Raw genomic sequence first — 26,935 nt, forward strand, 5'->3', positions numbered from 1 at the left:
TGTCATGGTCCAATGTAAGAGTTTGCAACTCTGAGCTGATTTGTGACCGCAGACCACGTCAAAGTTGAATGTGTAGCCAAACACAGGGTCTGGAAATGCAAAATGTGCAATATTTTTAATAAAAATGATTTGTAGCCCCAAATGAATATATTTAAGTTAAAAAAATATTGTACCCAAAGGTGGACAACCCCTCACTATAGGAAGGTCAAGCTCATGTAAGGCTCAGGTCACATTCTTCGAATTCGCAGATATCGTCATGACCCCTCAGCTGGTTTCCAACCCATCTTTGGTGATGTTGTGATGTCCATGAACAGAAGGAAACGCCATTGATGAGGTGGTCTTATAGACTTAGATGTTGTACTCCAATCCAAAAAGTCTTCTACATTCCTCTGACTACTACGGACCTCTTATTTATCTGCACCTAATCCTGGTGCTTCTTGTTCTGATGTTATTTACCTCCCTAAATTGTTGTAATTCTCAAGTTATTAATTGTGGTTTCCTAATCTTTCCTAAAAAAAAAAAACCTTCAAGAGATGAAAATGTGAGAAAAATTGCTTTCAAAATATCATCTTTTTCCACTAGAGGGCAGGATGTCAGAAGCTGGCTGCAGTGTAATTACTGTAGTTCCCTTCCTCAAATTCCCATTGCTGACAACACCATGAAGCCGATGACCTTTCTCCATTTATTATCCTGATCTTTCTGCTCTTTACACAAAAATACAAATAATAAAAAAATAAACATATATATATATATAGAAAAATAAAGTTACATTTTAATATAAAACACCCTCCAATACAACTGTACTGTCACAAGAAAAGTCCAAAAATTATTTCCAAAACTATTTAAAGCATGGAATGTAGAACTGTGTGGTTCTCTGAGACAGTATCACATGTTATAGGCTTGGATACGCTGGCTCTGGAGTAGGTATCACACTAGCAGGCCCAAATACACTGGTTTAGCTGAGAATATCACATGATAGAATGTAGCACTCTGCCAGTAATCCTGGGTCACATCATGGAGCAGGCGATTATCATCAGATCTGTCTCTTTTCATCCTAGTCCTCTTTTATCCTACACTGATGTTTCTCTTTCTAGAAATATCTCATCACAATTCTGTAATCTTGTATTTTCTTGTCCTCCGGTCTCTTCATTGTGCTGTGACAGTGTTTCTTCATCAGCTTTTACTTCTATAATATTGATGTTATTTTTGCCTGTGAGCAGAAAGAACAAGACTTTGTTTTTTGTAGAAGAGGACCCTTCAACGAAGGAGACCTTTCAGCAGAAGAGGACCCTTCCCCAGAAAAGACCTGTCAGCAAAAGGGGAGTCTTCCGTGGGAAAAGACATCTCAGCAGAAGAGGCACCTTCAATGGAAAAGACCTGTCAGCAGAAGAGGAGTCTTTCCCAGAAGAAACCTGTAAGCAAAAGAGGAGACTTCCCCAGAAGAAACCACTCAGTGTCAGAGACACCGCACTATACTTGCTCATAGAGCCAGTGCGCGTGTCCTGAGTACAGAAGCAGTGCTAAAAGATACCTGGGGAGCAGGGCAGCAGAGGTGACAATGCGTGCTTCAAGCTAATAGTGTCAGGGTCCAGTCAGAGCTGGAAAGTAAAGAGGCACGGGACCTGCGGACACTGAAAATGAGCAAGCTGGCACAGGACCTATGGTCATGTGACTGCAAGGGGGCGGGGCTTAGCATCCTGCTTTCAGATATGACAGGACACCATACAACAACTCAGAGTCAGGCAAAACGGAGGTCACAACAGTACGGGCAAACGAGGCACAGGAGGGACAAACAGACGAGTAGTAGTCAGACAAAGCCAAAGGTCATACACAAGAGGGCGACGTGGTACCAAGGGGACGAGCAGAGAGAAGTCGGGTCACAAGCAGACAGTCATACACGAGAGGTAGCACAGTACAAGAGGGACAGGCAGAACTCGTAACAGGACAGAACCGGATCACAACCAAGCAGGCAACAAATTATCAGGCACAAGGCACATGTATGCACAAGGTCAACTAACTCAGCCGAGGGCAGGAGTATAACTGACACCGGACCCAGGTCCAGTGAGCACTAAATAGCCTCCTTCTGCCAGAGAGAGGCAGCACAATTAACCCATAGTCTAACCAGGACGGGTCAAAGCGAAATCCCGTCCTGGATCATGACAGTACCCTCCTCTCAATGGGGGGCCACCGGACCCCCAGGTCTCTCAGGGTACTTGGCGTGAAAGGCTCGGATCAACCGATCCGCATGAACTGATCGAGCAGGAACCCACGAGCGTTCCTCAGGACCGTAGCCCTTCCAATGTATCAAATACTGAAGGGCACGACGGACCAACCTGGAGTCGACAATTCGTTCCACCTCGTACTCAGCCTACCTGTCTACCAAAACCGGTGGCGGGGAAGATGATGATCCCTCCCAACCGGACCTCACAGGTTTCAAAAGGGCCTTATGGAAAACATTAGGGATCCGTAGAGATGGCGGGAGACTCAACCGAAAAGCCACCAGGTTAACTGCTTCAGTAATTTCATAGGGACCTATAAACTTGGGTCCAAGCTTCGCAGAGGGGACCTTGAGCCTTATATTTTTGGTGGATAACCATACCTTATCCCCGACCTGAAACACTGGACCCACGGATCATTTTTTGTCCGCAAAAAATTTAAATTTCTCCTAGGCCTTCGTAATGTTATTCTGGACCTGCGGACACTGAAAATGAGCAAGCTGGCACAGGACCTATGGTCATGTGACTGCAAGGGGGCAGGGCTTAGCATCCTGCTTTCAGATATGACAGGACACCATACAACAACTCAGAGTCAGGCAAAATGGAGGTCACAACAGTACGGGCAAACGAGGTACAGGAGGGACAAACAGACAGGTAGTCAGACAAAGCCAAAGGTCATACACAAGAGGGCGACGTGGTACCAAGGGGGACAAGCAGAGAGAAGTCGGGTCACAAGCAGAGAGTCATACACGAGAGGTAGTGCAGTACAAGAGGGTCAGGCAGAACTTGTAACAGGGACAGAACTAGATCACAACCAAGCAGGCAACAAGTTATCAGGCACAAGGCACACGTATACAAGAGGTCACTTAACTCAGCCGAGGGCAGGAGTATAACTGACACCGGACCCAGGTCCAGTGAGCACTAAATAGCCTCCTTCTGCCAGAGAGAGGCAGCACAATTAACCCATAGTCTAACCAGGACTGGTCAAAGCGAAATCCCGTCCTGGATCATGACACTCAGCAAAAGAGGAGACTTTCACAGAAGAGACCTCTCAGCAGGAGAGGAGCCTTCAGCAGAAGAGGCCTGTCAGCAAAAAAAGGAGCCTTCTCTAGAAGAGACTGGTCCGTAAAAAGGAGACTTCCCTGGGAAGAGACCTGTCAGCAGAAGAAGAGGAGCCTTCCCCAGAAGAGATTTGAAAGCAGAAGTAGAACCTCCCCCCCCCACACAAGAGACCTGTCAGCAGAAGAAAAGCCTTCCACACAAGAGACCTATCAGCAGAAGAAGAGCCTTCCCACGTAGAGACCTGTCGGCAGAAAAGAAGCTTTCCCTAGAAGAGAACTGTCTGCAGAAAGGGAGTCTTCCCTGGAGAACTGTGAAGTCAATATAGAATCACTGCACACGTAAATTATGCTAAAGTGAGCTTTTTATTATTTAATTGACGGTGATGAAGCGACAGCTGTCACTTCATCACCGTCAATTAAATAATAAAAAGCTCACTTTAGCGTAATTTACGTGTGCAGTGATTCTATATTGACTTCACATTTACGGGACCAGAGGCTCCCTTTCACTAGCACCGTTTATTCATTACACTAGTCGAGTGCTAGCCATCTGCCATATTCCCTGGAGAACTGTCAGTGAAAGAAGTAACTGCGGAAGAGTGTTTCCCAGAACAGGCCTGTCCACAGAAGATCCTTCCCTGGAAGAGACCTATCACTATAAAAGGAGTCTTCGCAACAAGAGAACTATCAGCGGAAAATGATCCTTCCTCAGAAGAGACTTGTCAGCAGAAAAACAGACTTCCCAACAAGAGACTTATCAGTGGAAAAACAAACTTCCCCAGAATAGACCTTTCAGCAAAAAAAAAACATCCTTCCCTAGAATAGGACTGTCAGTAAAAGAGGAGCTTTCCCCAGAATGGACTGGTCAGCATAAGAGAAGACTTTGAAGAGATCTTGGTCAGGAGCCAGGATATGGCTCTGAATTCTTTAGATATTTCTTTAGACATAGTAACAGAAATTATTCAACACAATGGCATTAAAAGTCTGACCTGTTCAATGTATCCTTCACTTAGTTATTCGTATGATCATATTTTAGCCCTTCACATATGAGAGACCCATATGATCCATAACACTGCTCAAATTCAAAAGGTCCAGATTAATATCGGTAAGAAACATGTGCATCTAATTGGGTCATCCCATTTCAGAGATTTACGGCATATTGATGGGAACACACCAGTTACGGAGTTACAAAAGTTTTGAGTTACCTACCAGGGATTCTCTTATTCGAGACTCTGGTCAATAGGAAGACTGAGAACATCATGAAAGCAAATGAGACCAGAAGAAAAATCCCAATAATTAAGAAGACTTTACCACTGGAGGAAGGAGCGTCTGGTTCTGTATGGAGAAAATGATCTAAGTGAGGTATAGAAATAAAATATATGTCCTCTAAGAGAGTTTGCCAAAAACTTCATATGGTTTATGTAAGAAAAGTTTAGATTGTATACTGCAGAAAGACATCTAACGTATATTTCTGTACAATGGAAGAAGATTTGGGAGAAAGAACAATCATTCAACCAGAACATTATTAAGGGTCTCATGTTGTATTGCTCCCAATTTCTCCACCATTACCTTTCCTCAAATATAAAACTTCCAATCTCTCAAAACCCAAATTCACTACCAAATTGAGACATGCTAGCAAAACCCTTGAGTAATTCACATCACAGCCATTGGTGACCGCATATACTAACATTGCATAAACATCTCTCAGCAGAGTATCAAGATACCCTGTTTTTAGTTAAAGTTGGTAATCTCACTTCATTGACATCTCAGGATATGTTGAGACATGTTTGGTTTTAAATGTCTTGGATTATTCCGTCATGCCCCTCTGTATGTCAGAAGCATTTAACAAAAATGACATCTATGGAGTAAGAATTAAAATCAGGTCCTTTTACCCCATTGTTGGCACTATCATCATTTCTATGCCAATCCCCAATACCACCAGCACCATGTGGACTATCAGTGTAAGAGACACATGATGCCCTTACAACTGTAGATCTTTGGACACAACAAAGGAAGGACAGGCAATGAAAAGAGTAATGCCTCCTAGAAAGTGAGGGAAATGAAGTTCTAGTACTTACAGGGCTGGCAGAATGCAGATGAAGAAAACCAACTCAATAAGAATGGATGTCGAGTTAAAAAACACAAGAATCGGAACACTTTCTGTCTGCTAAATATTAGTATCTGCACCAAAAGGAGGGTTTTTAACTTTTTGTGGAGGATAAGGGCAACAAGACCTTGTTCACTTTACCTTGTATTAAGGAGCAATAAGTCCATGGTGCTATGATGGTTTCCTCTTGGCTGACCAAGTTCATTACTAAACATGTGAAGGAAACCTCTTGGTCACTTGGAGTCAAGAAAACATTAAGCAGGCGACTATCATCGTGTAACGAATAGGTTCTATTGAAAGGTTGACCTTGTCCACTGTCTGTCATCCAGCTGTATGTCACATTGCTTCCCGTGGAGGTATTACAAGCCAAAAACATGGAACAACCCATGGTTCCTCTGGAAGTGTACACCTGAATCTCTGGCTTCACTACCATTTCTAGAAGTAAGGACATTGATTTTTAGGCTTGTGATTACATAGATGTCAATATCATTCAAACATATACAATTTATGACCAGAGCTTTCAAGTTGACCACTCACCATAGACTGTAAGGTGGAACTGATGAAGTCTCATGCGTCCATTAGTGTCCACTATTTGGCTGGTGAATAGCCCGATATCCTTCAGCTCTAGATTTAGTATAACCAAAGTAAAGTTGTGAAGAAGCTGAACTCTCCCGTAAAAACAAGACTGATATGTTGTATCGAAAGAACCTCTAGAAAAGGAAGCTACTAAGTGGTCCGTTGGGGAAAAGTGTCTCCAGAAGACATCTCTGGTATTGAATTCAGGTGGTACAATGACTGGCAGATGTATGGCTCCTCCTCTCTGTCCTATTATCTGGGTAATTGTTTCCATTCTACAAAGGGTACCTGTATAAAACAACAAAGTTATAAATATATACATTTGTTGGAAAAGTTCTAACTTCCAAAATTTCTGAGATTAAGTTTAAAGACGGTGAGAAAAGAAGGCTTGTGTTCTCCAAAACTTCCTGGAATGTCCATTTATTTATAGCCTTTTATGAATATAAGCATACTGTGCATAAAATTAGCAAATAACATAATTCAATAAATAAATATACTCACTATATCAACCAAGCTTAGTCAAACTTCTCAGCAAGTCTTTGCTTCAGTGTGTTTTTATGAGCCTTAACTATTACTTATGTGACTTCCAGGCCTGCAAACATTAACCCTATCCTAATTCTCAAAACCCAAGATAAAACATAATAAGCAAATACCATGCAGTAAATAAATGAATAGCAATAGTGCATAAGAATAATATATAAGATACTGAGTAAACATAATTTTGATTACAAAAAATGTAGAAGCCATCCCACCACGTCAAATGTACATAATTTGTCAAGTGATGTACATGGGGGTAAGGGTGGAGAAGAACTGTGGACATGCAGAAGTGGGGAACTACATGAATATAATGTTCAGTTAAAAAAGGCAGGCCACACCAAAAATGTAAAATCCATTTCACCACTTCATAGTTTAAGATTAGAGGATAGGACCGTCCCGAATAGGGTCACTATGACGTGGTGGGATGGCTTTTTGATTTTTTTATTTTTAAATAATGTTAACTAAGGATTCTATATTATTTTTATGCACTATTGCTTTTTATTTATTCACTGTAGGGTATTTGCTTATCATGTTTTTATCTTGGGTTCTGTCTGTTTAGTTACCAGTCTGAACATGCATACACACTGCATGAACGCCAACTTGTATTCCAATTCATCTCTTTAGAGATTTTTTCCCATTATAATTCTATTACAAACTCAATGTGGATTTACTATTTTTGGTGCTCCTGAATTTTGGCGTATGATCTAGAAGAGGACACAACTCCCACAGCTCCATAATAATGGGTAAAATTTAGGAATGGCTTTAGATGTTGTTCCATACTTCTTAGCTAACCAAGAGTTGGTTTGTAGAGGTCCATTAAATGGATCATTTAGCATTTAAAACTATTTATTCTAAGTTTACTGTGGCAAAAATGAAACAGGGTTAGTAAATATACCAAGTCAGGGTGCTGGGGGCGCTGTTGCATTCATGTCTCTGATATTTATCTGCATCACGCAGATGGTATTGCAAGTCTTAATTTAGTCATGGTGTGGGCCATGGGGGCCACAATAACATATTCAGAATTAGCAACAACAACTATTGCTACACTATAATGTTGTTTGCATAACTTTGTAAGGATGTTACTTCCTCTCAGAGTAGAAATTGTAGATACTCTACATAGAAAACAAAACCAAAAAGACCAGCTCTCTTGGGCTCATGTCATAAACCACAAAAAATGATGTTCACAACCTCTCAACAGAGTTACTAACTATACTTGCAATAGATGAGTCCAATGCATCTCTGTTGTTTGTGCTTGTTTGGTGCAACACTCCACAAAGTTGTAGCATTAAAGAGAAATACAGGCGTTCTCACTTTGGAAAATTTCTTAGTGCAGAAAAATCACAACATTTTGGCCTCTCAGGGCTTTTATCAATCCATAAAAAGAAAGATGATACTATTTTATGAGGTGATAAAGGTCCTGTATGACCAAAATGTTGCGATTTTTCTGTATTTATTCTATCGCTGGCATCCCTATATGCTTCTCTCCTCTGTCGGGGATGCCAACTCACTCAACGCCACTTCCTCCATCCCAGACTTCCTCCTCCTGTTGCTTCCAGGGGTCTGCACACAGCTCACAGATCCCCTGACTCTGTGTTTAAGGAATGCACTTGCTCAATCCTTCTTAAAGCATGCACCATCATAAAGTGTCCCAAGCTAATGGCTGAGAGACATTATTTAAGGCAACTGCGCCTGATGGGAGGTGTCTGAGCAATGTGTTCACTCTGCGTTGATGCACGCTTGCTAGTTCTCAGGTCTCCTGTATATGCCAGCACCTGCCAGTCCCTATCAGTCTCTGCCTGTACCTGTCTTCCAGTATCTGCTATGTGTTCCTGCCGTGCCTACCTGTACCAGCTGAACTTTCCTTCTGGGCCGTTCCAGCTTCCGTCCCCTTGGGAGTCAGCTGCTGTGCATCCGAGGTCTGTCCTAATGTAGTACCTGGTGCCCATCTGGAGCCAAGTCTAACCTCACCATCAGGGGCTTTAGGCAAGAGTCAGGTGTTCACCTAGTTATGCCCCTCCAGTCTGTCCTAGGACCATGGTACAGGAGTTCCACCACATTGGTTACAATAATAAAGTTGTAACAAGGTGGCACAGGGTGGCAGTCATGGGTGAGTCCACTAGGTCACAGTCAGTGAGCACCCCGGCCCCTTGCACATGAAAAGACAGATCAAGTCTTAGCCCTATGGCACAGTTGGTTAACTCTGACACACAGTTGCTCTCCATACTGGAACGGCATTCCTCTGGATGCACCACACATCACACTTCGGTTCCAACAGTGGTAAACTTTTAATAACAATGAAATAAAGGAAGGAGATAACACTTCCTGCGCTTTCCCTATCCAAAGATGCAGCTTCATCAGCTCCCATCCGGTTACTGAGAGCAAACAGTCCTTTGGTGGGCACTCACACAGTTCCAGTGCCCGTTCCCACTGCCCGGCAGTCCTTGGCAGCACTTTCTCCCCTCCAGGGGTATATTATGCTCCCGAGCAAGCAGAACGTCCTGACCTGGGCACGCTTGCCCAGTCCCTGACTGGGAACAGGAACTTCCTGCCTCTTTGAGGCTGCTAATCCAGCCCCCCTGTTTAACCCCTTCTATCCATAGTCTAATCATATGAACATAGTGCAGTTTACACAACACAGTAACAGGTTTACAAACACAGCACATACATTTATAAAACATCATTACATTAGTACATAGGTACATCATCAGGGTACCGCATGGGGTACACATGCCCGGCTTATAGGAGAGAGGAGGTAAATGAGGGTCTACGCCATCTCCTTACACCCCTCCTCTTAAAATATGGTCATCCTCGACCATGGTGCCATGTTTAAACTTTAAAACAGCAGGTATAAAACATCAATCAAGTTAGCAAGGGTTCAAATTCTCCTAGTGAGGGTCCGACTGACCCTGGTCCCTTTGATCCTGGGACCCGCAAACAAATACACTGGCTCAACAGCCAACTTATCCACGGTCCATGTAGTCCTGATCCGGCTCGCTCCTTGAGTCCTCCTGCACAAAGCTCTTCCTCCTTTTAGTGGATCACGGGCCCTTAAACAGTGGTGGGCTGCATTTAACAGGGGCCAGTCCAGGGTTAAAAGTAAGGCAAAATTCAGAGATAAAATAGTCCAGTTCCTTAGGCATCCATGCACATAGTCCACTGTAACCAACCCTCAAAGAGTTTCAGCCCCGTGATCCAGCAGGGGATGTGCAACAGGTGCAACTAAAACTTGGGGGAGGGGAATAGCAACATTGCTCCACTGTGACCGTATTTGCCACCACTGGCACCTAGTCCTTGGTGCTATGCAGGGCTCACTGCCCTTTTAGAGACGTGAAACAGTCTCTATGATCCAACAGGTGCAACCGGCACCACATCTTCAAGAGTCCGCTTTAGTCAATACATGGCCGCTGATTGGTGTAGTGGGCCGTATGTGAACCCTGTAACACAATGTAAGTATGGGACGAGGATCTGCTGGAGGAGGAGTCTCCACTATTTCTCCTGCTCCGCACCCCCTCCAGCAGTGGCCCCATGGCTCCCAGAGTCACCTGCTCCGGTGACTCCCCGGTGGCTGCCATATTTTGTCCAGGCGTCGCTTCCTCCTGCCCAGCGGCAGAAGCTGTGACCGTCACAGTCGGCTGCTCACAACACTGAGCCTCCTGAGGTGGTCCTTCATCGGGATTGGAGGCAATTCTCACAGCCACCGCATATGGCCCTCGGAGTCCTTGCTCCTTGATGAAGGTGACATGGTCCCATAAATGAAGGGGACCGTTAAAACTAATCAACCCGGCATTAACATAGACCTTATCCCCAGTGCTGGTGTAAGGGGTTACAAAGGATGTTGTGTTAATGTTGCTTTGATATGTATATATAATGTCCAGTGTGATGTTGTGATTGTGCTGCACACTGTATCTAATAGGGAAAGTGTACTATATAATCTAGATGTAAGAAGGCGAGACAAGACGGAGTCAGTGGTGTGCAGTGCCCTTTAAGGCCAGAACTATCAGGGCTGTCACCACTGTTAATGGGTGAGTTGTCCTCTGAGAGATCTTTCTGTCAGACAGCAGGGGGCATGGGGTACAAAATGAGACCTGAGCGCAGGAACGGGGCAGACTTGGCGGGAAGGTGACAGAAGACGGTTGAGATTTCTCTTGACGCTATTCAGTTACCGTCTGTACCTGCACCATTATATACCCCTGCTTCACCCGAGATACCGGAACAACTGTTTAAAGACTACTCCGAAAGACTGCGAACTGTTGCGACTTGTGCACGTGCTTGCGACCCGTGCCCTACACCATTTCTGAGGCATCCCCACAAAGAACTGTTTCTACGTTCCAGCATACCCAAGGCAAAGAGGACTGAATCCTTTGTCACTGTCGGGCGGCAGTGTTATTTGTTTCTTCGCAGCAGAGCCAGAGACTTTGTGCATCGTTTGAGACGCCGCCGGGAGATATTCCAGCCTTCCCCTTGCCAGAACTCCAACTGATAAGAGTTCTGTTTATCTTATATATTCTTTTTTCTTTACCTTTACCTCCCTGTGTGGAGTATCACTGTTATTGATTGTTCACTAAATTCTTGTTAATCCCTTCTCTGTCTCCGGTTACTCACTGCATCCGGACGAATTGTTTCTCCCTTACATAGACACTAGTTCTTTAGTATAAGTCACCCTGTAAATAGATAAACTCAAAGGAGGGGTTTGCTGGGGAGTAAGGTAGGAAAGCTTCCTGTTTTGAGTGAGTCGGGCTAGGGAGCTGAAAGAGCCCAGTTGGTGCAAGGGAGCTCCTTAGGTGTTCGGGTGAGCTATAGGCCGGGCTGCCCACTATCCCAGCAATGTTCAAGTGTGTACCAAGCCTATCCAGTGTACACAGGGAAGAGTGAGGTACAGCCTATCCCTCAGTATAGAGAAAGAGAGGGAAGAAGGAAAGAAGCAAAGGAAGGCAGAAAGGTCACCGTAAAAGTGAACAGGCAGGTTGCTCCAGATGTGGCATATAGCTCAGTGTGCTGAATCTCTTTTGTTCGGGGCGAAGCGGGCAGGAGAATGCTTCACCATAGTGATGATGTATGAGGAGAATGCTGAGGGGCCGTATAGGACTCCCCGACCCATGGAACCACTTAGTGACGAAGTAAACAGTGAAGGGAAATATAAAGTGATGTGCTGTTCATACTATGATAGAAATGCTGGAAACTACTTGGATGTGCTGTGTCCTGAAGTGAATAAAACCGTACAGTTAAGAGTTGCCCTGGACTGTGTCTCCATTCATTGTGAACTGGAAAGATCCATATCCCAGCGCAGCAGAGGGGACACTGACAGCACAGTGAGTACTGGCCGTACCATGCAAAATGAGAGGTACCGTTTTCCTGTAGAGGGAGGCCAGGCTAAACAATCCCCTAGAACAGACCTGACCAAGACAGCTGTGGGGCTGGAAACCTGAGGTCCGTGGGCCGCACCGTGCCTGCCCGCTCGCTGTCTCCCGCAATCAGCATGTGAAATAGCTGACGGCGATGACGTCATTTCATCGGGCCAGCTGTGTACCACCTGAGAGTCAGCGCACCGGAGGCAGAAGCAGAGCGCCTGGGAACGGAACCATGGTGAGTATGTGGTGAGTATGTGGTGTTTTCTTTTTCATGTGTATGAATATGGGGGTGAACATTGGGATTCTATGGGGGTGACGTACTGCACATGGGGATTCTATGGGGGTGACGTAAAGCACATGGGGATTCTATGGGAGTGACGTACAGCACATGGGGATTCTATGGGGGTGACGTGCAGCACATGGGGATTCTATGGGGGTGACGTGCAGCACATGGGGATTCTATGGGGGTGACATGCAGCACATGCGGATTCTATGGGGGTGACATGCAGCACATGGGGATTCTATGGGGGTGACATGCAGCACATGGGGAGGCTATGGGAAGGCTGTATACTGTCATGCAGAATATGGGAAGGCTGTGTGGGGCTCATGCAGTATACTGTATAGTGAGGCCATTTGGAGCTCATGCAATATATAGGGAGGCTGTGTGGGGCTCATGCAGTATATAGTGAGGCCGTTTGGAGCTCATGCAATATATAGGGAGGCTGTAAGGGGCTCAGTCCATATATGGGGAGGCTATGGAGTATATGGGAGGCTGTGTGGGGCTTCATTCAGTATGTGGAGAGACTGTAGGGCTCATGCTGTATAAAAGAAGGCTGTGTGGAGCTCATGCAGTATATGGGGAGGCCGTGTGGGGCTTCATGCAGTATATGAGGAAACTGGGGCTCATGCAGTACATGGGGAGGCTGTGTAGGGCTCATTGCTTTATATTGGGAGGCTGTGTGGGGCTCATGCTGTACATGGGGAGGCTGTGTGGGGCTCATGCTATACATGGGGAGGCTGTGTGGGGCTCATGCTGTACATGGGGAGGCTTTATGGGGCTCTTGATGTATATAGGGAGGCTGTGTGGTGCTCAAGCTGTATATAGGGAGGCTGTGTGAGGCTCATGCCATATATAGGGAGGCTGTGTAGGGCTCATGCCGTATATAGGGAGGCTGTGTGGGGCTCATGCTGTATATGGGGAGGCTGTGTGGGGCTCATGCGGTATATGGGGAGGCTGTGTGAGGCTCATGCCGCATATGAGGGAGGCTGTGTGGGGCTCATGCCGCATATGGAGGAGGCTGTGTGGGGCTCATGCCACATATGTAGTACACTCCCTGACAGAAGTTATGTCGCTTATCCATGTTATGTAAATAAAAGCTTATAACCTGACGTTAACTTCATCCATTTGGTTGTAAAAATTATTCTTTTGAAAGCTGAAACCCTCTGAAATGTGGTTTAGGTTAAGAAAATAAATTGGCATCAATGCAGAAATATTGATCATTTAATGGACACAGAATGGTCAGATTTTGGCAAGACAAAAGTTTTGTCGGCCACAGAAAGTAATGTGATATCCAAACAAATAATTAACTTAAAATACAAATATATGTTGCATAACATAATTGGTGAATGAAGTTGTGGTGCTATTAGAGTCACATTTAATATTTTGTATGACTTCCATGAGCTTAAAGGACTGCATCCATGTGGTTCAACAATGATTCATACAATTTATTAATGAAGTCATCAGGAATAGCAAAGAATGCAGTCTTACATGCCTCAAGAGATCATCTATATTCTTTGGTTATGTCTTCCAAGCTTTCTCTTTCATCCTACCCCAAACATGCTCAATGATGTTCATGTCTGGTGACTGGGCTGGCCAGTCCTTGAGCACCTTGATCTTTTTGCCTGGAGGAACTTTGTTGTAGAGATGGATGTATGAGATGGAGCACCATCCTGCTGGAGAATTTGACCCTTTTTATAATTTGGAATATAAGAGGTAGCTAATACTTATTGATATTTTAGGCTATTGATATTGCCTTCCACCTTGCAAATGTTTTGCACACCCCCATACTGAATGTAACCCCAGACCATGATCCTTCCACCACCAAATTTACTGTTTTCTGGGTGTATTTTGGATCCATACAGGCTCCAGTAGGTCTCCTGCAGTATTTGCGGCAGCTGTGGTGTAATTCTACTAAAGATTCTACTAAAGATTCATCAGAAAAATCCACCTTCTGCCACTTTTCCAGGGTCCATCTGTTTATCAGGCTGTGGGATTTTGCAAATGCCACACGGTTTTTTATTTGCCTTTTGTTTAGCGCTGGCTTCTGAGCACTGATTCGACCATGGAGGCCATTTCGAGACAGAATCCTACAAACTGTTCTAGTTGACACAGGGACTTGAGGTGACCAGGCCTGTTGGAGCTCTGCTGCAATGGAAGAGGGGCTTGCTTTGGATTTTCTTACCAACGCGTTCCTCCTGAGCAGTTGTCTTGTGGGGTCTGCTGGACCTCTGCTTCTCAAAAAGATCTCCAGTCTCTTTGAATCTTTTTTTAATTCTTTGTACTTGAGACACATTAAAGGTGCCACCCACCTCTGCAGTGGATCTTGTCTTCAGCCTCTTGATAATTCAGGCTTTGGTCGCAGGGTGGATTTTTGACATGTCAGAGCTCAAGTTGCAGCTCAAGTGAAGGTCTGGGGTGCTGGGTTTCTTTTTATACAAACCCACTAATTAACCAATCATTTACTGAGCACAGGCGAGGCTGTAAACTAGGATTGGGTGCATTATATGACCAGGTGACAAAACTTTTGTCTTGCCAAAATCTGACCATTCTGTGTCCATTAAATGATCAATATTTCTGCATTGATGCCAATTTATTTTCTTAACCTAAACCACATTTCGGAGGGTTTCAGCTTTCAAAATAATAATTTATACAACCAATGGATGAATTTAATGCCAGGTTATAAGCTTTTATTTACATAACATGCATAAGTGACATAACTTCTTCAGAGAGTGTAGGCTGTGTCAGGCTGATGCTGCATATAAGGGGCTGTTGGGGGGGTTAAAGATATGTAGGGGGTGTCAGCATACTTAATTCTGCTGAATATTAAGTGATACAATTAATATTAATAAATTAATATTGAGTAGAATTAATTTCAAGCTATTAGTTCGGCCCTCTACAACAGTCATGGTCTCATGTGGCCCCTTGGGAAAATGAATTGCCCACCCCTGCCCTAGAAGCTCAGCCATGACTACTGCTGCCCTGACCGACCTTTACACTGGTCTCCAGGATAAAGCTGTAGCCCTGCGTAGAATCGAAATGCTGAATCACACCGCTGGTCATCCGTCCAGCTATAGCTTCCCTGCCAGGGCGCTGCAGTTCCTTGACAATGCGGTGTTCTCGCAGCTTCTTTTCTTTAATCCCACTCTGGATCCACTGAGCCTCTCCAGCAATGGGCACCTGGGGCTCCTCCACATACGCGCCGCTGGTGCAAGACAGAAGAGGCGCGGGCCGAGAAGACACAGGTGCCATCAACAATGGGGACAACGGTGTAGTCGTGAGACAGGATGCGACCAGAGAGGATGGCGGGGCCACAGGAGGTGATGGAGCAGGGGTTGAGGTGACAGGTCGGTCAGGCGGGAACTCCTTACTCACCGCCGTTGCATCCAGTGACAATCCTCTAGCGCGGCCGCAGGAGCCGGTGATCACGGCTGCAACAATCCCCCTCAGGGCAGCCTCCAGGGTTTTCCGAGCTCCTTCCGTTTCCGGTTTGGGCGCGGCCAGTCCCGTAAGTTCCTCATTCTCCACATAAACCAGCCCCCCTGTTTAACCCCTTCTATCCCTAGTCTAATCATATGAACATAGTGCAGTTTACACAGCACAGTAACAGGTTTACAAACACAGAACATACATTTATAAAACATCAATACATTAGTACATAGGTACATCATCAGGGTACCGCATGGGGTGCACATGCCCGGCTTATAAGAGATAGGAGGTAAATGAGGGTCCCCACCACCTCCTTACAAAGTTACCAAAAAGGAGGCTGCCTGGTTCCTGGATTTCTATGAGGTCCTAACTATATTCAGCTGTTCTCTGCTCTCAGATATGTGTAATATGACTCCTAAATTTCTCAAAATGAGCTTGTAACACTCAATTTCACTTACCGACTTGCAAAATCAAAATCAGTGACAGCAGCGACTGGTCCATCCTCGTGGTCATAGATGTTCTGCTTGTGACCAGATCTGGGGCTTCATGGCTACTGACCATTCCTCTCAATCGTCCAATAGTTTCAATTTACTCTCAAAAATCCCCTCTGATCACAGGAGACGCGTGCAGAAGGAGATTCCCAGCTTCCCCCAGCTTTTCTACTAACTCATGACCGGCAGATAGGTCAAACCTGAATAGGGGAACTCCACTTGTGGTTATTGACAAAGGTCCAAAAATGTACAAAAAAATCCAACATATTTTACTTAAAGAGGACCTATCATATACAAGAGCTTTCCTGACTAATATATTCTACGCCGTCCCTTGTGCTAAAGGTCGGTCCCATGAAATGAATAAAGGTAAAGAGTTATCCAGCAACTTTCACTTTTGCATTCTTTGCATGTGTCCTGTTTTAATAGTGCATGTGTAAGATACCAAGCTTTGGTTGAGCTGCAGTATCAGATACAGCCACAGAGACAAGAGGGGCGCTATATCCAGCACTGCAGTAAAAGAACAAAGGCTCCTTATATCTAATAACTATGAGTGTCAGAGGGTCAAAACCTTACATTGGTGACAGGACTTACGTGTAGGCCATCAATGACATGCAACTGAGTTCTTTTGATCTCTGTTTTCAGTCATTTCAGGTTCGCAAGGGAAAGCTTAAGGCATACAGGTAGATTGATGTGAGTGTACTTTTAAACAGGTTGGAGTTAGACAGGGGATTACTACTCCCATATATCTGGTTTTGTAGAGCATGCGGAATTGTGCAGATTGTTCTACCAGATGTGAAACCTGAGCTGGGGAACCATAAATGATTAACCAGCAGATGATATAAGAGAAGGGAATGTCACCTGATGTCTACATGCAGAGGTGGATACAGCCACCAAGGAACATGGCTGAAAGAGAGGAAAGTTCAAGATGGCTATAATGATCAGAGGTCCGAATAAGATCCATCCAGTGGGTCACAAACTGAAACTAAGGCAGAAATCCCAAAAGAGACTTAACTCAAACAGCAGATAAAGTAGAACTTAGTATATGGAAGAAACAGATTGAATTCCCTTATACAGTACACTTACTCAGCCGGAGCTTAAATCACTATGCCAGTCCAAGGTTCCCTGAAGAGTGTAACAGGCCGGCGTCACACTAGAGAGAAATACGGACGAGTGCTATGCGATAAAAAATCGCATAGCACTCGGACCAATGTTAATCTATGCGGCAGCTCGCATAATCCGACACGACCAGAGCAGTTCACCGCTGGACACGGGGAAGAAAGGTGAGTATAAATGTCAGGTATATATTATTATAGATACAGACTGTATGGGCTCCTGTCAGGTATATATTATTGTAGATATGGACTGTACGGGCTCCTGTCAAGTATATATTATTGTAGATACAGACTGTACGGGCTCTTGTCGGGTATATATTATTGTAGATACAGACTGTATGGGCTCCTGTCAGATATATTATTGTAGATATAGACTGTACGGGCTCTTGTCGGGTATATATTATTGTAGATATATACTGTACGGGCTCCTGTCAGGTATATATTATTGTAGATACAGACTGTATGGGCTCTTGTCAGGTATATATTATTGTAGATATAGACTGTACGGGCTCCTGTCAGGTATATATTATTGTAGATATAGACTGTACGGGCTCCTGTCAGGTATATATTATTGTAGATATAGACTGTACGGGCTCCTGTCAGGTATATATTATTGTAGATATAAACTGTATGGGCTCCTGTCAGGTATATATTATTGTAGATATAGACTGTATGGGCTCCTGTCAGGTATATATTATTGTAGATATAAACTGTATGGGCTCCTGTCAGGTATATATTATTGTAGATATAGACTGTATGGGCTCCTGTCAAGTATATATTATTGTAGATATAGACTGTATGGGCTCCTGTCAAGTATATATTATTGTAGATATAGACTGTATGGGTTCCTGTCAGGTATATATTATTGCAGATATAAACTGTATGAGCTCCTGTCAGGTATATATAATTGCAGATATAGACTGTATGGGCTCCTGTCAGGTATATATTATTGTAGATATAGACTGTATGGGCTCCTGTCAGGTATATATAATTGTAGATATAGACTGTACGGGCTCCAGTCAGGTATATATTACTGTAGATGCAGGCTGTACGGGCTCCTATCAGGTATATATTACTGTAGATACACAACTGTACGGGCTCCTGTCAGGTATATATTATTGTAAATACAGACTGTACGGACTCCTGTCAGGTATATATTACTGTAGATACAGGCTGTACGGGCTCCTGTCAGGTATATATTACTGTAGATACACAACTGTACGGGCTCCTGTCAGGTATATATTATTGTACATATAGACTGTACGGGCTCCTGTCAGGTATATATTATTGTAGATACAGACTGTATGGGCTCCTGTCAGGTATATATTATTGTAGATATAGACTGTATGGGCTCCTATCAGGTATATATTATTGTAGATATAGACTGTATGGCTCCTGTCAGGTATATATTATTGTAGATATAGACTGTACGTGCTCCTGTCAGGTATATATTATTGTAGATATAGACTGTATGGGCTCCTATCAGGTATATATTATTGTAGATATAGACTGTATGGCTCTTGTCAGGTATATATTATTGTAGATATAGACTGTATGGGCTCCTGTCAGGTATATATTATTGTAGATAGACTGTACGGGCTCTTGTCAGGTATATATTATTGTAGATATAGACTGTACGGGCTCCTGTCAGGTATATATTATTGTAGATAGACTGTATGGGCTCCTTTCAGGTACATATTATTGTAGATATAGACTGTATGGGCTCCTGTCAGGTATATATTACTGTAGATACAGACTGTACGGGCTCCTGTCAGGTATATATTCTTGTAGATATAGACTGTACGGGCTCCTGTCAGGTATATATAATTGTAGATATAGACTGTATGGGCTCCTGTCAGGTATATGTTATTGTAGATATAGACTGTATGGGCTCCTGTCAGGTATATATTATTGTAGATATAGACTGTATGGGCTCCTGTCAGGTATATATTATTGTAGATACAGACTGTACGGGCTCCTATCAGGTATATATTATTGTAGATATAGACTGTACGGGCTCCTGTCATGTATATATTATTGTAGATATAGACTGTATGGGCTCCTGTCAGGTATATATTATTGTAGATATAGACTGTACGGGCCCCTGTCAGGTATATATTATTGTAGATATAGACTGTATGGCCTCCTGTCAGGTATATATTATTGTAGATATAGACTGTATGGCTCCTGTCAGGTATTTATCATTGTAGATATAGACTGTATGGGCTCCTGTCAGGTATATATTATTGTAGATATAGACTGTACGGGCTCCTGTCAGGTATATATTATTGTAGATACAGACTGTATGGGCTCCTGTCAGGTATATATTATTGTAGATATAGACTGTATGGGCTCCTGTCAGGTATATATTATTGTAGATATAGACTGTACGGGCTCCTGTCAGGTATATATTATTGTAGATACAGACTGTATGGGCTCCTGTCAGGTATATATTATTGTAGATATAGACTGTATGGGCTCCTGTCAGGTATATATTATTGTAGATACAGACTGTACAGGCTCCTATCAGGTATATATTATTGTAGATATAGACTGTACGGGCTCCTGTCAGGTATATATTATTGTAGATACACAACTGTACGGGCTCCTGTCAGGTATATATTATTGTAAATACAGACTGTACGGACTCCTGTCAGGTATATATTACTGTAGATACAGGCTGTACGGGCTCCTGTCAGGTATATATTACTGTAGATACACAACTGTACGGGCTCCTGTCAGGTATATATTATTGTACATATAGACTGTACGGGCTCCTGTCAGGTATATATTATTGTAGATACAGACTGTATGGGCTCCTGTCAGGTATATATTATTGTAGATATAGACTGTATGGGCTCCTATCAGGTATATATTATTGTAGATATAGATTGTATGGCTCCTGTCAGGTATATATTATTGTAGATATGGACTGTACGGGCTCCTGTCAAGTATATATTATTGTAGATACAGACTGTATGGGCTCCGGTCAGGTATATATTATTGTAGATACAGACTGTATGGGCTCCTGTCAGGTATATATTATTGTAGATATAGACTGTATGGCTCCTGTCAGGTATATATTATTGTAGATATAGACTGTACGTGCTCCTGTCAGGTATATATTATTGTAGATATAGACTGTATGGGCTCCTATCAGGTATATATTATTGTAGATATAGACTGTATGGCTCTTGTCAGGTATATATTATTGTAGATATAGACTGTATGGGCTCCTGTCAGGTATATATTATTGTAGATAGACTGTACGGGCTCTTGTCAGGTATATATTATTGTAGATATAGACTGTACGGGCTCCTGTCAGGTATATATTATTGTAGATAGACTGTATGGGCTCCTTTCAGGTACATATTATTGTAGATATAGACTGTATGGGCTCCTGTCAGGTATATATTACTGTAGATACAGACTGTACGGGCTCCTGTCAGGTATATATTCTTGTAGATATAGACTGTACGGGCTCCTGTCAGGTATATATAATTGTAGATATAGACTGTATGGGCTCCTGTCAGGTATATGTTATTGTAGATATAGACTGTATGGGCTCCTGTCAGGTATATATTATTGTAGATATAGACTGTATGGGCTCCTGTCAGGTATATATTATTGTAGATACAGACTGTACGGGCTCCTATCAGGTATATATTATTGTAGATATAGACTGTACGGGCTCCTGTCATGTATATATTATTGTAGATATAGACTGTATGGGCTCCTGTCAGGTATATATTATTGTAGATATAGACTGTACGGGCCCCTGTCAGGTATATACTATTGTAGATATAGACTGTATGGCCTCCTGTCAGGTATATATTATTGTAGATATAGACTGTATGGCTCCTGTCAGGTATTTATCATTGTATAGACTGTATGGGCTCCTGTCAGGTATATATTATTGTAGATATAGACGGTACGGGCTCCTGTCAGGTATATATTATTGTAGATACAGACTGTATGGGCTCCTGTCAGGTATATATTATTGTAGATATAGACTGTATGGGCTCCTGTCAGGTATATATTATTGTAGATATAGACTGTACGGGCTCCTGTCAGGTATATATTATTGTAGATACAGACTGTATGGGCTCCTGTCAGGTATATATTATTGTAGATATAGACTGTATGGGCTCCTGTCAGGTATATATTATTGTAGATACAGACTGTACGGGCTCCTATCAGGTATATATTATTGTAGATATAGACTGTACGGGCTCCTGTCAGGTATATATTATTGTAGATATAGACTGTATGGGCTCCTGTCAGGTATATATTATTGTAGATATAGACTGTACGGGCCCCTGTCAGGTATATATTATTGTAGATATAGACTGTATGGCCTCCTGTCAGGTATATATTATTGTAGATATAGACTGTATGGCTCCTGTCAGGTATTTATCATTGTAGATATAGACTGTATGGGCTCCTGTCAGGTATATATTATTGTAGATATAGACTGTACGGGCTCCTGTCAGGTATATATTATTGTAGATACAGACTGTATGGGCTCCTGTCAGGTATATATTATTTTAGATATAGACTGTATGGGCTCCTGTCAGGTATATAATATTGTAGATATAGACTGTACGGGCTCCTGTCAGGTATATATTATTGTAGATATAGACTGTACGGGCTTCTGTCAGGTATATATTATTGTAGATACAGACTGTATGGGCTCCTGTCAGGTATATATTATTGTAGATATAGACTGTACGGGCTCCTGTCAGGTATATATTATTGTAGATATAGACTGTACGGGCTTCTGTCAGGTATATATTATTGTAGATACAGACTGTATGGGCTCCTGTCAGGTATATATTATTGTAGATATAGACTGTAAGGGCTCCTGTCAGGTATATATTATTGTAGATATAGACTGTACGGGGTCCTGTCAGGTATATATTATTGTAGATATAGACTGTATGGGCTCCTATCAGGTATATATTATTGTAGATATAGACTGTATGGCTCTTGTCAGGTATATATTATTGTAGATATAGACTGTATGGGCTCCTGTCAGGTATATATTATTGTAGATAGACTGTACGGGCTCTTGTCAGGTATATATTATTGTAGATATAGACTGTACGGGCTCCTGTCAGGTATATATTATTGTGGATAGACTGTATGGGCTCCTTTCAGGTACATATTATTGTAGATATAGACTGTATGGGCTCCTGTCAGGTATATATTACTGTAGATACAGACTGTACGGGCTCCTGTCAGGTATATATTCTTGTAGATATAGACTGTACGGGCTCCTGTCAGGTATATATAATTGTAGATATAGACTGTATGGGCTCCTGTCAGGTATATGTTATTGTAGATATAGACTGTATGGGCTCCTGTCAGGTATATATTATTGTAGATATAGACTGTATGGGCTCCTGTCAGGTATATATTATTGTAGATACAGACTGTACGGGCTCCTATCAGGTATATATTATTGTAGATATAGACTGTACGGGCTCCTGTCATGTATATATTATTGTAGATATAGACTGTATGGGCTCCTGTCAGGTATATATTATTGTAGATATAGACTGTACGGGCCCCTGTCAGGTATATATTATTGTAGATATAGACTGTATGGCCTCCTGTCAGGTATATATTATTGTAGATATAGACTGTATGGCTCCTGTCAGGTATTTATCATTGTAGATATAGACTGTATGGGCTCCTGTCAGGTATATATTATTGTAGATATAGACTGTACGGGCTCCTGTCAGGTATATATTATTGTAGATACAGACTGTATGGGCTCCTGTCAGGTATATATTATTGTAGATATAGACTGTATGGGCTCCTGTCAGGTATATATTATTGTAGATATAGACTGTACGGGCTCCTGTCAGGTATATATTATTGTAGATACAGACTGTATGGGCTCCTGTCAGGTATATATTATTGTAGATATAGACTGTATGGGCTCCTGTCAGGTATATATTATTGTAGATACAGACTGTACGGGCTCCTATCAGGTATATATTATTGTAGATATAGACTGTACGGGCTCCTGTCAGGTATATATTATTGTAGATACACAACTGTACGGGCTCCTGTCAGGTATATATTATTGTAAATACAGACTGTACGGACTCCTGTCAGGTATATATTACTGTAGATACAGGCTGTACGGGCTCCTGTCAGGTATATATTACTGTAGATACACAACTGTACGGGCTCCTGTCAGGTATATATTATTGTACATATAGACTGTACGGGCTCCTGTCAGGTATATATTATTGTAGATACAGACTGTATGGGCTCCTGTCAGGTATATATTATTGTAGATATAGACTGTATGGGCTCCTATCAGGTATATATTATTGTAGATATAGACTGTATGGCTCCTGTCAGGTATATATTATTGTAGATATGGACTGTACGGGCTCCTGTCAAGTATATATTATTGTAGATACAGACTGTATGGGCTCCGGTCAGGTATATATTATTGTAGATACAGACTGTATGGGCTCCTGTCAGGTATATATTATTGTAGATATAGACTGTATGGCTCCTGTCAGGTATATATTATTGTAGATATAGACTGTACGTGCTCCTGTCAGGTATATATTATTGTAGATATAGACTGTATGGGCTCCTATCAGGTATATATTATTGTAGATATAGACTGTATGGCTCTTGTCAGGTATATATTATTGTAGATATAGACTGTATGGGCTCCTGTCAGGTATATATTATTGTAGATAGACTGTACGGGCTCTTGTCAGGTATATATTATTGTAGATATAGACTGTACGGGCTCCTGTCAGGTATATATTATTGTAGATAGACTGTATGGGCTCCTTTCAGGTACATATTATTGTAGATATAGACTGTATGGGCTCCTGTCAGGTATATATTACTGTAGATACAGACTGTACGGGCTCCTGTCAGGTATATATTCTTGTAGATATAGACTGTACGGGCTCCTGTCAGGTATATATAATTGTAGATATAGACTGTATGGGCTCCTGTCAGGTATATGTTATTGTAGATATAGACTGTATGGGCTCCTGTCAGGTATATATTATTGTAGATATAGACTGTATGGGCTCCTGTCAGGTATATATTATTGTAGATACAGACTGTACGGGCTCCTATCAGGTATATATTATTGTAGATATAGACTGTACGGGCTCCTGTCATGTATATATTATTGTAGATATAGACTGTATGGGCTCCTGTCAGGTATATATTATTGTAGATATAGACTGTACGGGCCCCTGTCAGGTATATACTATTGTAGATATAGACTGTATGGCCTCCTGTCAGGTATATATTATTGTAGATATAGACTGTATGGCTCCTGTCAGGTATTTATCATTGTATAGACTGTATGGGCTCCTGTCAGGTATATATTATTGTAGACATAGACTGTACGGGCTCCTGTCAGGTATATATTATTGTAGATACAGACTGTATGGGCTCCTGTCAGGTATATATTATTGTAGATATAGACTGTATGGGCTCCTGTCAGGTATATATTATTGTAGATATAGACTGTACGGGCTCCTGTCAGGTATATATTATTGTAGATACAGACTGTATGGGCTCCTGTCAGGTATATATTATTGTAGATATAGACTGTATGGGCTCCTGTCAGGTATATATTATTGTAGATACAGACTGTACGGGCTCCTATCAGGTATATATTATTGTAGATATAGACTGTACGGGCTCCTGTCAGGTATATATTATTGTAGATATAGACTGTATGGGCTCCTGTCAGGTATATATTATTGTAGATATAGACTGTACGGGCCCCTGTCAGGTATATATTATTGTAGATATAGACTGTATGGCCTCCTGTCAGGTATATATTATTGTAGATATAGACTGTATGGCTCCTGTCAGGTATTTATCATTGTAGATATAGACTGTATGGGCTCCTGTCAGGTATATATTATTGTAGATATAGACTGTACGGGCTCCTGTCAGGTATATATTATTGTAGATACAGACTGTATGGGCTCCTGTCAGGTATATATTATTTTAGATATAGACTGTATGGGCTCCTGTCAGGTATATAATATTGTAGATATAGACTGTACGGGCTCCTGTCAGGTATATATTATTGTAGATATAGACTGTACGGGCTTCTGTCAGGTATATATTATTGTAGATACAGACTGTATGGGCTCCTGTCAGGTATATATTATTGTAGATATAGACTGTACGGGCTCCTGTCAGGTATATATTATTGTAGATATAGACTGTACGGGCTTCTGTCAGGTATATATTATTGTAGATACAGACTGTATGGGCTCCTGTCAGGTATATATTATTGTAGATATAGACTGTAAGGGCTCCTGTCAGGTATATATTATTGTAGATATAGACTGTACGGGGTCCTGTCAGGTATATATTATTGTAGATACAGACTGTATGGGCTCCTGTCAGGTATATATTATTGTAGATATAGACTGTATGGGCTCCTGTCAGGTATATATTATTGTAGATACAGACTGTATGGGCTCCTGTCAGGTATATATTATTGTAGATATAGACTGTACGGGCTCCTGTCAGGTTTATATTATTGTAGATAGACTGTATGGGCTCCTGTCAGGTATATATTATTGTAGATACAGACTGTACGGGCTTCTGTCAGGTATATATTATTGTAGATACAGACTGTATGGGCTCCTGTCAGGTATATATTATTGTAGATATAGACAGTAAGGGCTCCTGTCAGGTATATATTATTGTAGATATAGACTGTACGGGCTCCTGTCAGGTATATATTATTGTAGATATAGACTGTATGGGCTCCTGTCAGGTATATATTATTGTAGATACAGACTGTAAGGGCTCCTGTCAGGTATATATTATTGTAGATATAGACTGTACGGGCTCCTGTCAGGTATATATTATTGTAGATATAGACTGTATGGGCTCCTGTCAGGTATATATTATTGTAGATATAGACTGTACGGGCTTCTGTCAGGTATATATTATTGTAGATACAGACTGTATGGGCTCCTGTCAGGTATATATTATTGTAGATATAGACTGTAAGGGCTCCTGTCAGGTATATATTATTGTAGATATAGACTGTACGGGCTCCTGTCAGGTATATATTATTGTAGATACAGACTGTATGGGCTCCTGTCAGGTATATATTATTGTAGATATAGACTGTATGGGCTCCTGTCAGGTATATATTATTGTAGATATAGACTGTACGGGCTTCTGTCAGGTATATATTATTGTAGATACAGACTGTACGGGCTCCTGTCAGTTATATATTATTGTAGATACAGACTGTATGGGCTCCTGTCAGGCATATATTATTGTAGATACAGACTGTATGGGCTCCTGTCAGGTATATATTATTGTAGATATTGTGGTGTAGTTACCACTATGTCAGCTAGGGGGCGCTGTGTGGGTGTCCCAGGACGGGTGTACAGGCACATTCAGTGTGGTAACAGGAGCAGGGTCCTAAATGACCATTATGGGTCTCAAGGTGGGTGGCCTTGGGATGCAGGCTCCAGGGTGTATTGATCAGCAGAGGTACTGCTGATCTTCTGTTACACTGTGTCAGGGAAGCCTGTGTGTGTCTATGTGCAATAGAACCTTTAGTAATGTCATAGCCATGTGATCACCTGTGGGTGTGGTTACAGGGCTATGTAATTGAGGTGTTTGGCACATGTGAGAGAGAGAGGGAGTCTTTCAGAGTGTGGACAGACTTCCCTGTGTCCAGGTGGGACACTACAGAGAGTGGCCTGTGTGCTAAGGAAGGAGAAGCCTTCCTGGGTCTGCG

General features: G+C 42.3%; 1 protein-coding gene across 1 annotated transcript; it reads right to left on the bottom strand.

The window, feature by feature from the left end:
• Positions 1-668: 668 nt before the first annotated feature.
• SLAMF8 (SLAM family member 8) lies at positions 669-16,349 on the bottom strand. The gene is made up of 5 exons (XM_073566638.1): positions 16,007-16,349; positions 5,919-6,245; positions 5,523-5,816; positions 4,484-4,609; positions 669-1,210 (listed from the first exon to the last, which is right to left on the bottom strand). The coding sequence occupies exons 1-5, from the start codon at positions 16,107-16,109 to the stop codon at positions 1,071-1,073; spliced, it is 990 nt and encodes a 329-aa protein (XP_073422739.1). The 5' UTR covers positions 16,110-16,349; the 3' UTR covers positions 669-1,070.
• Positions 16,350-26,935: the final 10,586 nt, after the last annotated feature.

This window comes from Dendrobates tinctorius, unplaced genomic scaffold, assembly GCF_039654945.1.
Source record: "Dendrobates tinctorius isolate UK_male_01 unplaced genomic scaffold, ASM3965494v1 ptg000019l, whole genome shotgun sequence".
In the NCBI taxonomy this organism is placed as follows: domain Eukaryota; kingdom Metazoa; phylum Chordata; class Amphibia; order Anura; family Dendrobatidae; genus Dendrobates; species Dendrobates tinctorius.